The 13,169-nt window shown below is 36.9% G+C and overlaps 1 protein-coding gene and 1 long non-coding RNA gene across 2 annotated transcripts in view; one reads left to right on the top strand and one right to left on the bottom strand.

Annotated features, from left to right (window-relative positions):
* Positions 1-13,169, bottom strand: part of HSPA4L (heat shock protein family A (Hsp70) member 4 like) — a 28,156-nt gene that overhangs the window by 9,924 nt on the left and 5,063 nt on the right. Inside the window, exons 5-13 of the mRNA XM_070757697.1 lie at positions 13,035-13,134; positions 10,584-10,717; positions 8,452-8,696; positions 8,292-8,368; positions 6,532-6,683; positions 4,591-4,697; positions 4,149-4,282; positions 2,715-2,914; positions 2,276-2,374 (exon numbers count right to left, since the gene is read on the bottom strand). Of these exons, the coding sequence (XP_070613798.1) occupies positions 2,276-2,374; positions 2,715-2,914; positions 4,149-4,282; positions 4,591-4,697; positions 6,532-6,683; positions 8,292-8,368; positions 8,452-8,696; positions 10,584-10,717; positions 13,035-13,134 (1,248 nt within the window). The remainder of the gene's footprint in view (positions 1-2,275; positions 2,375-2,714; positions 2,915-4,148; positions 4,283-4,590; positions 4,698-6,531; positions 6,684-8,291; positions 8,369-8,451; positions 8,697-10,583; positions 10,718-13,034; positions 13,135-13,169) is intronic.
* Positions 1-13,169, top strand: part of LOC139170455 (uncharacterized) — a 31,465-nt gene that overhangs the window by 16,320 nt on the left and 1,976 nt on the right. The window contains exons 4-6 of the long non-coding RNA XR_011559629.1: positions 2,807-2,940; positions 7,923-8,067; positions 10,938-11,041. This is a non-coding gene — a long non-coding RNA (uncharacterized lncRNA). The remainder of the gene's footprint in view (positions 1-2,806; positions 2,941-7,922; positions 8,068-10,937; positions 11,042-13,169) is intronic.

Here is a 13,169-nt window from a genome sequence, read left to right as displayed (position 1 = left end):
GCCCCCCGGGCCGGCTACCACGTTTTAAAACACGCACGCCGCTTCGCAGCTGTCTCTGAACGCTAACTTCCGCGTTCAGCGGCAGCGGTTTTTTTTGTTGTTGCACGGATTAATTGACTTTACATTGTTTCCTATGGGAAACAATGTTTCGTCATACGAGCGTTCCGACTTACGAGCCTCCTTCCGGAACCAATTAGTCTCGTAAGTCGGGGTTCTACTGTATTCAATAACTTGATTTTTCAGTCATTCAGTTGTAGATTTGCTGTTGTGATTGGGGTCATTGTTCTGTTGCATGACCCAACTGGTAGACAGATGGCCTCACATTTGACTCTAGGATACTTTGGCATACATCGTTCACTCGATGACTACAAGGTGCACAGGTTTAATGGTTATAAACAAGCCCAAATCATCTCTCCACCATTGTGATTGATATGAGATGTTTGTGCTAATATGATGTGTTTGGTTTTTGCCAAATGCGGCATTGTCCATTATGGCCACATATCTCCACTTTAATCTCATCTGTCCAAAGGACAGTGTTTCAGAAGTCTTGTAATTTGTTCAGATAAAACTTTGCAAACCTAAGAAATGTTGCCACGTTCTTTTTAGAGAGAAAAGGTTTTCTCCTAACAACCCTTACAAGCAAAACATTTGTTTAGTCTTTTATTAATTGTACTATCATGAACTTTAACATGCAAACGGAGTCCCATACAGCAAAGTTCCCAACATTTCCGGATCATTCCGTGCAAGCAGCTGGCAAATGCACACAAGCAGCACCATTTGTGCAAGTGGCACGCGTGCATGCCTGCTACACATGCAGTGGAGCACATGTGCACACGCCTGCCTCTGCTTATGCATATGGGAATGCACTGCACTCACCCGGCATTTCCACAGCCCGGTTGCAAACTGCTCATAGCCCACCAGTGGACCGTGGCCCAGAGGTTGGGGACACCTGCTGTAGGGTCTGAGATGTAACTCTTGGACTTTTTAAAAAAAATTTCTGAGCATTGCATGATTTGACCTTGGGGTGAATTTGCAGGTATGTATATTCCTGGGAAGATTGGCAACTATTTTGAGTGTTTTCCACTTGTGAATAATCTTCATAGTAGAATGATTGGCTTTGAATTGTTTGGAAATGGCCTTATAACCCTTCCAAGATTGATAGGCAGCAACAATTACTGTTGATGTTTGTCCTCTGTGGCATTGTGCTAACACACACCTCAATGCTGGACACCAGCAAACTCCTAAAACTTAGGCTTTTATAGAGGCAGTCACACTTGATTAGCTGATCAAAGGCACTTGCACTGAACAATCCGCTGGTTTAGCTGATCAAGCTGCTACAGTGTTTTCCCGAAAATAGGACTCTGTCTTATATTTTTTATAGCTGAAATAAGTGCTTGGTCTTATTGCCATACACTCAAAAAGCCCAATTGGGCTTATCAGGGGATGTCTTATTTGTGGGAAAACAGAGTACAGTAATACCTCGTCTTACGAACTTAATTGGTTCCCGGAGGAGGTTCGTAAGGCGAAAGGTTTATAAGATGAAACAATGTTTCCCATAGGAAACAGTGTAAAATCAATTAATGCGTGCAATAAAAAACCCCCGCAAAAATGGCTGGCCGCTGCTGCCCGGCTGTCACCTTTTGAAACAGCCGGGCGCTTCTCAGCGTTCTCCCGAATGCCAAACCCGGAAGTTTGGCAAAAGTTCGGGTTTGAGTGGCCGCCGAGAAGCCCGCCACCCGGCTGTTGCCTTTTGAAACAGCCGGGGGGCTTCTCGGTGTTTTCCCGAACGCCAAACCCGGAAGTTCGGCAAAAGTTCGGGTTCGGCAGGAAGCCAAGAAGCCCCACTGTCAGCTTGGCAAAAGAGCCGCCGGTTGGGAGGCTCAAATGGAGGTGGGGAATCCCAATAGGGAATTCCATGGGCGGAGCTTTGACATCACGAAGATGTCCTTCCTGGAGTCCAAGTTTCAGCCGGCCAGGAAGGACATCTCCGTGACATGTCCAAGTGACATGGTGTGATGTGTATTGTTGTTCATCTTAGGTTGTATTTACTCTTAAGAACTGATAACGACTAAATGATTTTTACCATGTCCTAATATGTAAAAACCATAGAAGTCAAAGAGAATGTACTTTCTTTTTCACATGACTATAAGTGAGAATGCCAAGGTGTCAAAGCATGGCATACTATTCTCAGAGTATTTTATAACATTTCCTAGCTCTATCAAAAGATAAACAGGCCTAATATTAGAATCTGATTTTATCACAATTTCATACATACCTTTCCTTCAGTACCTATATTATCAGTTTCCTCATCTGTTTGATTTTGTTCTGTTTGGCTCTTTTGATTACCATCATCTTGATCAATCTGCATTTTAGCCTATAAAATAAAAGTTTTTAATTTCATACTAAATTTTACGGAAAGTTTTATTATTCTTGTCAAAAAGCAGTAGCTTTTCATGATCCAGTAAAAATGATTCTAAAATGCAAATAAAAGTAATGGTACTAAATTTTATTTATCACATTTTAAAACATGTTCCTATCTCCCTCACAAAAGGACTCTGTTCTTGAGATACACCATTCCCCTATGTCCATGGTGGTTTTTAGAACAAAAAAATTGAAGGGTTTTTTTTGGGGGGGAGGCAATTTTAAAAATTAATAGATTTGGAAAAGGTTAAATTACTGAAACAAGCTGGCAAAGATTAAAAAATTTTACATACCAGTTCATCTTTGCTTTGATTCCTACAAGACAATTCTGTGTCCATTGGAATATCATTAGGCTCATTGTCCAAATTTTGCTTCTCAACTACAGATGCATTAGCCACGCTGAAGATTCCATGGATATTAACTCGCACTTTGACTTTAACTTTTGAATTGTCACCATCGTTTTGGGGACCAACATTTTGAATAACAAAATGGCCTAATCAACACAGCAATATGGCACTGGTTAGTATACTTATTTACTTATAGCAAACAATTACAAAAATATTTATAAACATATACATCACTTCTTGTTTTTAATGATGGTTTGAAGTTATGATGCCTCAGACTATGGCCTCATCTCCAGTCAGCTGATTACAAGTTTGGCACTTGGCAACTGGCTCCATTTACAATGGTTCAGCATCTTGCAGTCACATAATCGTAACTTTCCCAGTCAGCTTCTGGGAAACAATGCCCACTGGGGGAACCAGAATCACTTAATGTCCACATGATTTGCATGACTGCAGTGATTTGTTTAAATACAGCGATAAAAATAGTAAAAAAAAAAACCCAATTCTGCTCACACTATGACTTGCTTAACAATTACACTACTTAGTGACCAAAATTCCGGTCCCAATTATGGTTGTAAGTTGAGGATACCTGTATGCATGTTTCTTTGATGGACAACTTCTTCAAATAGCTGCTACTACAACTATGGCTGAATAACTGTAAGCTGCCTAGAGTCACCTTGAGAAGAAGGGAGGGGCATAGAAATTTAATAAATGAATAAATAAATGCCAGTCAGACATTTGTTTCCATTAAGAAGAAATAGAAGTGAACCATAGCAATCAATATCTGTTTTGTGGATAGAAAGTCTTGAGGAACATATTACAAACTCAGTACCGGAACCAGCACTAAAATCTAATTGAAAACAGTAAGAATAATCAGATTCCTCCGATGCTCTATGCAACAGCGTCCTATTATCTCAGTATAATCCTCTCCAGAAAGGGGGGATTAGGAAAATATAAACATAGGATAATAGGATACTCTGAATCCAAAATATTTTGTACACCTACTACAATCAACAACTGCTAAGTAAAAGAAAATACAGGCAGTCCTCAGTTAATGGTAGTAATTGGGACCGGAATTGATATTCTGAAACAATGTGTTTGTAACATGTGACTTGATATCATTATGCCACTTGGTGGTAGCAAGCCCTAGTTACTAATAAACAACATATGTAGAAAAAGTACAAAATATATTAATGGGATTGGGCGGCATAGAAGTCAAATTAAATAATTAAATAAATAACTTAAAGCAAAATAATTAAGAGTGTTGTTCACAGAAAACAAGGCATTACTAATGAAAACAGTTAATAATAAATTCTCATAATTTGAAGTAAATCTTTAAAAAGGTTTTTGTTGTCATGCTCAGTAAGTAACAAAAACATTTACCTATTCTTGTATCAGGGTAAGGAACATCATGAGGATGTGTATAAAATGCTTCCAGTTCAAAAGGCTCTTTTTTGTGGAAAGTAATAACTTTTGAAAATGGAGAAGCGTGGTTTTTGTTGAAGACTTCACATTCACTATAGAAAAGAAGATAATTCATAATTTACATTCAAAAATAAATATATAAATTAAATTCATATATAAGTATGAGTACTTAGAAGAACATGCTCTCCAAGGAAAATAAAAACATTAAAAATGTATTTCTTTACAAGATAAAGACATTATGTAATAGTTTTTCATGTTTAAATCAGTGGACATGTTTATAATTCATCGAAATAATACCTGTACAGGTATATAGTTAACAAATGGCAAATCTAACCTAAGTTTGTTTATAGATATACTATCTACTTAGTTCTTTCATATTTTTAAATGTCAAAACTCTTACCCTGTTCCTTCCTCATAAGATGATTGCCACCTCAGAGTAATTGAGTAAGGAACAACATCCGTGATGGAAAATTCACGAACTTTAAATGCTGGGGACAGAATTGCACACTAGAAAAGAAATGGAGCATCACTCAAACATAGAAACATAGAAGATTGACAGCAGAAAAAGACCTCATGGTCCATCTAGTCTGCCCTTATACTATTTCCTGTATTTTATCTTACAATGGATATATGTTTATCCCAGGCATGTTTAAATTCAGTTACTGTGGATTTACCAACCACGTCTGCTGCAAGTTTGTTCCAAGGATCTACTACTCTTTCAGTAAAATAATATTTTCTCATGTTGCCTTTGATCATTCCCCCCAACTAATTTCAGATTGTGTCCCCTTGTTCTTGTGTTCACTTTCCTATTAAAAACACTTCCCTCCTGAACCTTATTTAACCCTTTAACACATTTATTTATTTATTTTATTACTTAGATTTGTATGCCGCCCCTCTCCGAAGACTCGGGGCGGCTCACAACACGTGGAAACAAATCATAAATAATCTGACAATTTAAAATATTTAAAGATTTAAGAAAGACCCCATATACTAACAGACATACACACAAGCATACCATATATAAATTAAACATGCCCAGGGGGAGATGTTTCAGTTCCCCCATGCCTGACGGCAAAGGTGGGTTTTAAGGAGTTTACGGAAGGCAGGAAGAGTAGGGGCAGTTCTAATCTCCGGGGGGAGTTGGTTCCAGAGGGCCGGTGCCGCCACAGAGAAGGCTCTTCCCCTGGGGCCCGCCAACCGACATTGTTTAGTTGACGGGACCCGGAGAAGGCCCACTCTGTGGGACCTAATCAGTCGCTGGGATTCGCGTGGCAGGAGGCGGTCTCGGAGATATTCTGGTCCAATGCCATGAAGGGCTTTAAAGGTCATAACCAACACTTTGAATTGTGACCGGAAACTGATCGGCAGCCAATGCAGACTGCGGAGTGATGGCGAAACATGGGCATACCTAGGTAAGCCCATGACTGCTCTCGCAGCTGCATTCTGCACGATCTGAAGTTTCCGAACACTTTTCAGAGGTAGCCCCATGTAGAGAGCATTACAGTAGTCGAACCTCGAGGTGATGAGGGCATGAGTGTTAAATCTTTTGATCATGTCCCTCCTTTTCTTCTGTCCTCCAGACTATACAGATTGAGTTCATTAAGTCTTTCCTGATACATTTTATGCTTAAGACCTTCCACCATTCTTGTAGCCCGTCTTTGGACCCGTTCAATTTTGTCAATATCTTTTTGTAGGTGAGGTCTCCAGAACTGAACACAGTACTCCAAATGTGGTCTCACCAGCGCTCTATATAAGGGGATCACAATCTCCCTCTTCCTGCTTGTTATACCTCTAGCTATGCAGCCAAGCATCCTACTTGCTTTTCCTTGCTTTTCAGAAATCACTACCCCTAAATCCTTCTCTTCTGAAGTTTTTGCTAACACAGAACTGCCAATGCAATACTCAGATTGAGGATTCCTTTTCCCCAAGTGCATTATTTTACATTTGAAAACATTAAACTGCAGTTTCCATTCTAGTTCACCTTTTATTTATGAGGTACTAGTCAACTACATTTTAACTTCACAATTATAAAACCTAAGAAAAACTGTAGCAAAATCTGTGTTCTTGGAGATGACTAGTAATGTTTTTCTGTGACCAGAATAATCATACAAGAGATGTAACATTGTTCAGAAGCAGAGCTCAGCTGTTTCAGAGAACAGATTCAGGATTTGTCAAAAATGATTAAATATATATATAATTTAATCTGTTAAATTGGTTAAATAGCTGTGTCACTTCAACTTAATGTGAAGATTAATGTAATTATAGCATGCTTCTTTTGATAAATTTGCAAGATCAAGACATTTAGGTAGTTATATACTGAAAAGAAAAACAGTTAACACACCTGTAATGCACAACCCCTTGCAACAGCTTCATCTGCATTTAATGTGGTACTTATCTCCTTACAGAAAAAATTGCAAATCTGTTCCTTCACAGCTGGAATACGAGTTGCTCCACCTACTATTTCTACACTGTAAATATCTTCACGCTGTAGTTCTAGGAGACAAACAGATTATTAGCTTTTATGCATGAAAAATATAATCAGTTTTAGAGGGAATGGCTTCATTTGGTTGGGAGACTGCAAGAATGGAAGCAGTTTCTCTATCATACATTGGCGTGTCTCTTCTGTTAACATTAAAACCTACTGAATACTTGTGGAACTTCTGTTTCAAAAATATACTTACTATTCTTATAGCTAATGGGGCTCTAAGTCTAAGTATTAAATAAGCATGCCAAAATAACATTGAGAAATTAATGCCACATATAACATAGGAAACAATCTGCTAGTTTCCAGAGCCTAGGAGAAGTGAATACATAATGTAATAGGTAACAAAAAGAAATATGGTAATAGTGTACAGTACTAAATTATCAGTGAGGATTAGCAGCTGGCAAAAAGCTGTTCGATCTGTTCAGTTTCATTAAAAAACAAAGACAAAAAGACTTCCACAAAATTATTTATATGCCTTTCTTGGCTCTCTAAAGGGACAATTATAAAAGTAAAGTAAGCAGATATATTGAATAATCTTTCTCTCATATTAACTTTTGTCCTAAGAACCTAGGGCTATAGGATTTATGATGTTCCGGTTCCAAATGTTCATGTTTCCAAAACGTAATATCCAATAGCATAAAGGTGTAAGGAAATTTATAAGAACCCCAACTTCTGTAGAAATGGGCATATTCTATAGAAATAAAGCAGTTCCAGGAAAGGGGCCTCAAAATATTGTCTGCACTTAAACCATTATCAGTGGAAATAAGAACCATTAGAATCTTAAATGAGCTTTGGGGCCATCTGGATGCTGGATACACAGAATACACAGTTCTATACTGAACTTTTACAATTAAGTTCAGAATACTGTGCTCTGCTGGCACATGGTACAATATTTCAAAATGATGGCCAAATAGTGAGAACTCCCATTCAACAAATGAACTATAGCAAACTAGTGATTATTAACAAGTATAAAATATAAGATAGTTTTATCCCCTCCGTTTTAATTATTTTAATCTTTTACTGTATATTTGTGCCGGCTGCTTGACTGTACTATCCTGATCTTTACAAAATCTATGAATCCCAAGGACCTATTATTTAATTCTAAGACTCTTTTTTTTGAGATTCATGATTTTGGTTGCTTATTGAATGTTAGATCTGAATCTGTATATGTACAGTCTAGGTCTCCTTTCCCAGTCTTCTACCAAATTTTCCTTCCACCACATTTTCTTTTCTTTCCAAACCAACAGAGGTCACATCCCAAACTGCTAGCGTGTTTCCTCTTTGCACTGGGTGGACTGGGCTGAAGCCACGTGGATAGACTGGACCGAGGCAACCCGGGCCGGCCCCTTACATTTTCCAGGCCACAGGTCTTGTTTGACACTCCTGATCTAGGTAATTTTTTTCTTCCTTCACCTTCTTAGCAACTTTTCTGTACTTGATAGAATCACACATACCTAATTTTGTAAGAACACCAATACCAAAATATTTTTTTCAATTTCCATAGACATTAAATAATTAAAGAATATTCAATATGATAGACATGACCTACAGTAGCAAGCAGAAGCCTTTATGTTAAATATAAGCATTCAAAATAAGCTGTTGCAGCATTTACTTACTAGCTTGTTCCATCATTGCTCTCAAAGGAGGTTCTACTCTATCCAGAAGAGATGCACACAGCTGTTCAAACTGAGCCCTATTTTGAGAAAAGAATATTAAATATTTTAAGCATATAAATGGTTATCTCATAATTCCCACTTTATGCAATGGATATGATACCTGTTCATTTTGCTAGAGACATCAACGTCATTCATAAAGCATTCTATATTTACTGGAAGATCAGAAGTATTTGCACTCATCAGCTTCTTCAGTTTTTCACATTCCTGGTATAACCGCAGCAATGCTCGACCATTGTCCTTAACGTTAAGTTTATATTTCATTCTGAACTCTTCACAGAAATAATCTACCAAAGCATCATCAAAGTTTCTACCACCCAAAAAGGGATCAAATGTAGTAGCAAGTACCTATGAAATTAAACACAATAATAAGGAATATAAAAGCAAGAAAAAAAGATGTGGTTAGATAATGCAAATAGAAGTCTAATGCAGTGTTGGTGCAAGAATAACCCACTTTATAACAGCTGGCAATACATCCTTATCCTCATTATTACTATTATTATTATGTAATATTTAATTCAATTGACAATCTGAAACTGATAAAACTTAATAGTTCAAGTCCTCACCAACGACCTAAGAGCTATAAAGGTAATGTCTGAGTATATAGGCAGTTCTGAGTAAGGTGGTGTTTTTGCAAAATCAGAATATTCACGTTTGATTAATTTCCATGTATCTAGGCAACCCTTTGGGTATTGCTCCAAAGATTCCTATTATTAATGTTGTTGTTGTCGTTGTTATTAATAGTAATAATAATAATAATCATCATCATCATCTCTTTTAGTCATTAAACATGAAACCCAGTCAACTGAACATTTTAAAAAGTGTCACAAATACCACTGTGGCGCTAATGGTTGATGTGGGTTGCTGCTAGTGTCATAGGTATCAACCAAGTATCTTCTTAAAATATATGATGTTTCAAGTAGTGCAGTTTTTTGCAGTTCCGCTGGTATTATTGCAGGAAGCTGCAATTTCTTGATGTGTTTTGTGAAATTCTTGGACAGGTTACCAAGTACCCCGATGACAATGGGCATCACTGTTACATGTTTCATTCATAACTGTCTAGTTTCGATGGCCAGGTCACAATATTTTGTAATTTTTTCCAAAAAGATCTGTATGTATTCAAAAGTTCTACAGTGATCGTCAGTATCTCATTTTCAGTAACTTTTTTCACTTTGTGCTCCCATGACGTTTTTGATACAGGTATGTCATATTTTTAACATATTGCTTTCATGGCATTAGTTTGTAATGCTTGTTCTTGAGCAGTGAGTATTAAACCTTCAATTTCTTTCTTAATGGTTCCCATTTTATGCCATGCCCATGTAAGGTTGTCATCACATTTTCCTTCAATGTTTTTCAAGTGTTGTCCATGCAAAGCTTTGGTTTTCCATCTATTTAATCTGTGATCCAGCTGTTTTTCCTTATATTCTGCCTTCGTTTCTGTTGTTTTTATAATGTTCTCCATTTTCACAGCCTGCAGCAATTTTTCTCTACTTTTGTCCACATCATTCAAACTTTGTTTTTCTTCTACAGTTTGATGTATTTGTAATAGCCCTCTACCTCTTATTTTTCTTGGCAGGTACAGCCTGTTGATGTCATTTTGTGGATGTAAAGTGTGATACATATTCAAAACTTTGCGCGATTCCAGTCCAAGTTTTCCAGTGTAGCCAAATCCGGTTGATGATTCCAGCTGGAACTACACATGTATTAATAGCTCTCATTATGTTTCAGATTCCAACTTTGATTTTAATATTTTGCGGACCCTGCTGATGTATTCCTTTTGTGTTGACACTTTGACTTTTCCATTAATTGCTTCTTGTAATCAAACCACGCCATATTTAAATTGATTTTTCTTCGTTTTGCATTTTTAGTATCATTTTTTCAATGAGTAGCCGATCTTTTGTTCCTCTTGATTTTTTATAATTTCCTTTTTTGTTCTACTGGATACATTATTACATAATTATACAATTTATTATTATTATTATTATTATTATTATTATCATCATCATCATCATTAAAAATAAAACTCATCAATATGTATCACAAATATTGATTGGCAACAATAATAACAACAATAATAAATAACAATATCAGAAAACATTCCAAGTACAGCTAGGAGGCAAAATATTATTACAGCCTTTTCTTCTGATATGCTATTGCTCATATTATTTATTTTCTGATTAAATTTATTTTTATCCTGTTTCTCTTTTTTATTTATATGTTGCTTCAACTGTTTACCTTCAATTTTCCTTTATTAAAAGCACAAACAGAAATCTGGTAGGCAGAATGTCCCATGTCTACAAAAACCACATTCCTTGGTCTCTCCTCTAGGGTTGGTAGATCTTGTTTATAAATTCCATAGGCCAAAGCAACTGAAAGAATGTAAAGAGTAAATTCTATGAAATAGAAAAGCTTTAAAAATAACTTTATTATGAAATTATGAATTATGAAAAGCAAGTAAAATAAAGAAAGCATAGTTTTTTGTAGGGTTTTTAGTAAGTTCTTCTAACATCAGAAACAATTGACTTCAAACTATTGGTTGCACTGTAACCAGTTATGTGCAAAACTATTACCTTATTCTAACTACTTTAGGAACATAACAAACGAATCAGATTTACTGACATTTCATATGCTTGGAAAAAATGGAATGGGAACACTGAAATATTTCAAGATGGGACAGAGTTTCATATATCTTGGTAATTTCCCACTGTGTATCTAAATATTTTTCTAAAATAAATCAATTAGCTTTAGGGAAACAGTATTGTTTGGAATAAAGTACAGTGGTACCTCGGTACTCGAACGCTTTGGTTCTCGTACATTTCGGATAACGAACAAAATTTTCGGCAAAAATTTGCTTCAGTATCTGAACAAAAATTCGGATACCGAACAGCCAGAGAAAATTTTGTTCATTATCCGAAATGTTACCGCCGGGGGCTGCTGCAATCCCAGCAGCTTCAGGGGGCTGAGGAGCTCTCTAAGAGCTCCAAGCTGCAGGAAGGGTGGGGGCTGCTGCAATCCCAGCAGCTTCGGGGGGCTCCTTTCCTCATTGCTTCCTCTTATTACCTGTAAGCAGCTGCAAAAACTTTCTTCTTCCCGCCGGCGGCTTCCCTTCGAGTAGCAACAGCGCCGGGAACGTCACGTGATGAAGGGAACCCACCGGAGCCATCTCAGCAGTTGCCGCTGCTCCAGCAGCTTCCCTTCATTACGTGACGTTCACGGCACTGTTGCTCCTCAAAGGGAAGCTGCCGGCGGGAAGGAGAAAGTTTTTGCAGTTGCTTACAGGTAATAAGAGGAAGCAATGAAGAAAGGAGCCCCCTGAAGCTGCTGGGATTGTAGCAGCCCCCACCCTTCCTGCAGCTTGGAGTACTGAATTTATTTATCCCATTGGAAATAAAGAAAATAGATTTAATTGGTTCCCAGCGAGTTAACGGGCTGGGAACCAATTAAATCCATTTCCATTATTTCCTATGGGATAAATAAATTCGGTACTCGAACAAATCGGTTCTCGGCCACACTTCTGGAACGAATTGTGGTCGAGTACCGAGGTACCACTGTATTTTGAAACTTTGACAACAATTTCTTTTAGGGGAAATTGTTTAATTATTTTTCCTGTCAATTCTTTATCCTTATGCTTGGCAAACCACATTTGCTAAATTCACATTTGAAGGCTGCTCCTAAATATTCAAAATGCCATTTATTTTTCTTTTAACAGTCAAATTATAAGCTACTCCAGAACGTTCATTTCTTACTTATATTCTAACGATATTAATTACAACTCATTGAAATTATTTATAGTTAAAAATTGAATAATTTGAAGTATTTATCTTACTCATTTATAAAAATGATGAGAAAATCGTGTGCATATTTAAGTCAAATGATTTGTGGTATAATATTAATGTCTCATTTATTTACACACAATAAATAAAGCCAGTTTTCAACCTTGGAAATAAAAGCATTATGCAAATTTGTTTATCAAGCGCTATCCTAGAACTGTTATATTAGTCATATTGAACACTGTAGTAGATTTCTGAACAGATTTGCATTAATATTGCTCCAAGAAGTTACAATACTTTAGTAGAAATCACTCATATTGAAGGATAGTTTACTTGTGAGTAAGGTACCCAGTCATAGTTCCCTCTAAGCTGAGCAGTGAGCAATCGCTCACTTAAAAATCATCATCAACTCAGAGTTTTTCAAACCTGCCCAGAAGCCGAGAGGGAAAGAGAGAGAGGAAGAGAGAGAAACAGATAGAAAAAAGAGAGGAAGGAAAAGAGAAAGAAAAAGAATGGGAGTAAGGAAGAGAGAAAGAAAATCAAAATCTAGTTTGAAACTAGCTCAACTATTTAAGTGGCATTTTGATATTGATAGAGTTGCCCTATTATGAGCTCACTGTTATAGACACACAGTACAGTATTTTATTTTGAAATTCTCTTGAGGCAAAACAGGGTGGGTTTTTTGTTTGTTTGTTTGTTTATTTAATATTTCTGTGCCGCCCAGTCCCAAAGGGACTGCCGCTCAGACACTATACTTTTCCGCCCACCCCCAAAAAATATTAGAGGGAACACTGTACCCAGTACTTAAGTTGTATACTGTATAATCTTGCTGGATTGTGGTTATATTCTTTGACTCTTATTTGATTTTTTTTTAAAAGCAAAACTTCTATATATAACAAGTAAATCATAAATTTACCTGCTGTAGTTTCATTCATTAGTCTCAAACAATTTAAACCTGCCACTTGCACTGCTGCTACAACAGACCTTCTCTCCGCATCAGTAAAAAAGCTTGGGATCTGTGGAAAAATGTTTTGTATTAAATTAATTTCAG

Source organism: Erythrolamprus reginae, chromosome 7 (genome assembly GCF_031021105.1).
Source record: "Erythrolamprus reginae isolate rEryReg1 chromosome 7, rEryReg1.hap1, whole genome shotgun sequence".
Classification (NCBI taxonomy): Eukaryota; Metazoa; Chordata; class Lepidosauria; order Squamata; family Dipsadidae; genus Erythrolamprus; species Erythrolamprus reginae.
The sequence above is the reverse complement of the archived record's forward strand: the minus strand, read 5'-3'. Positions and strand labels throughout refer to the sequence as shown.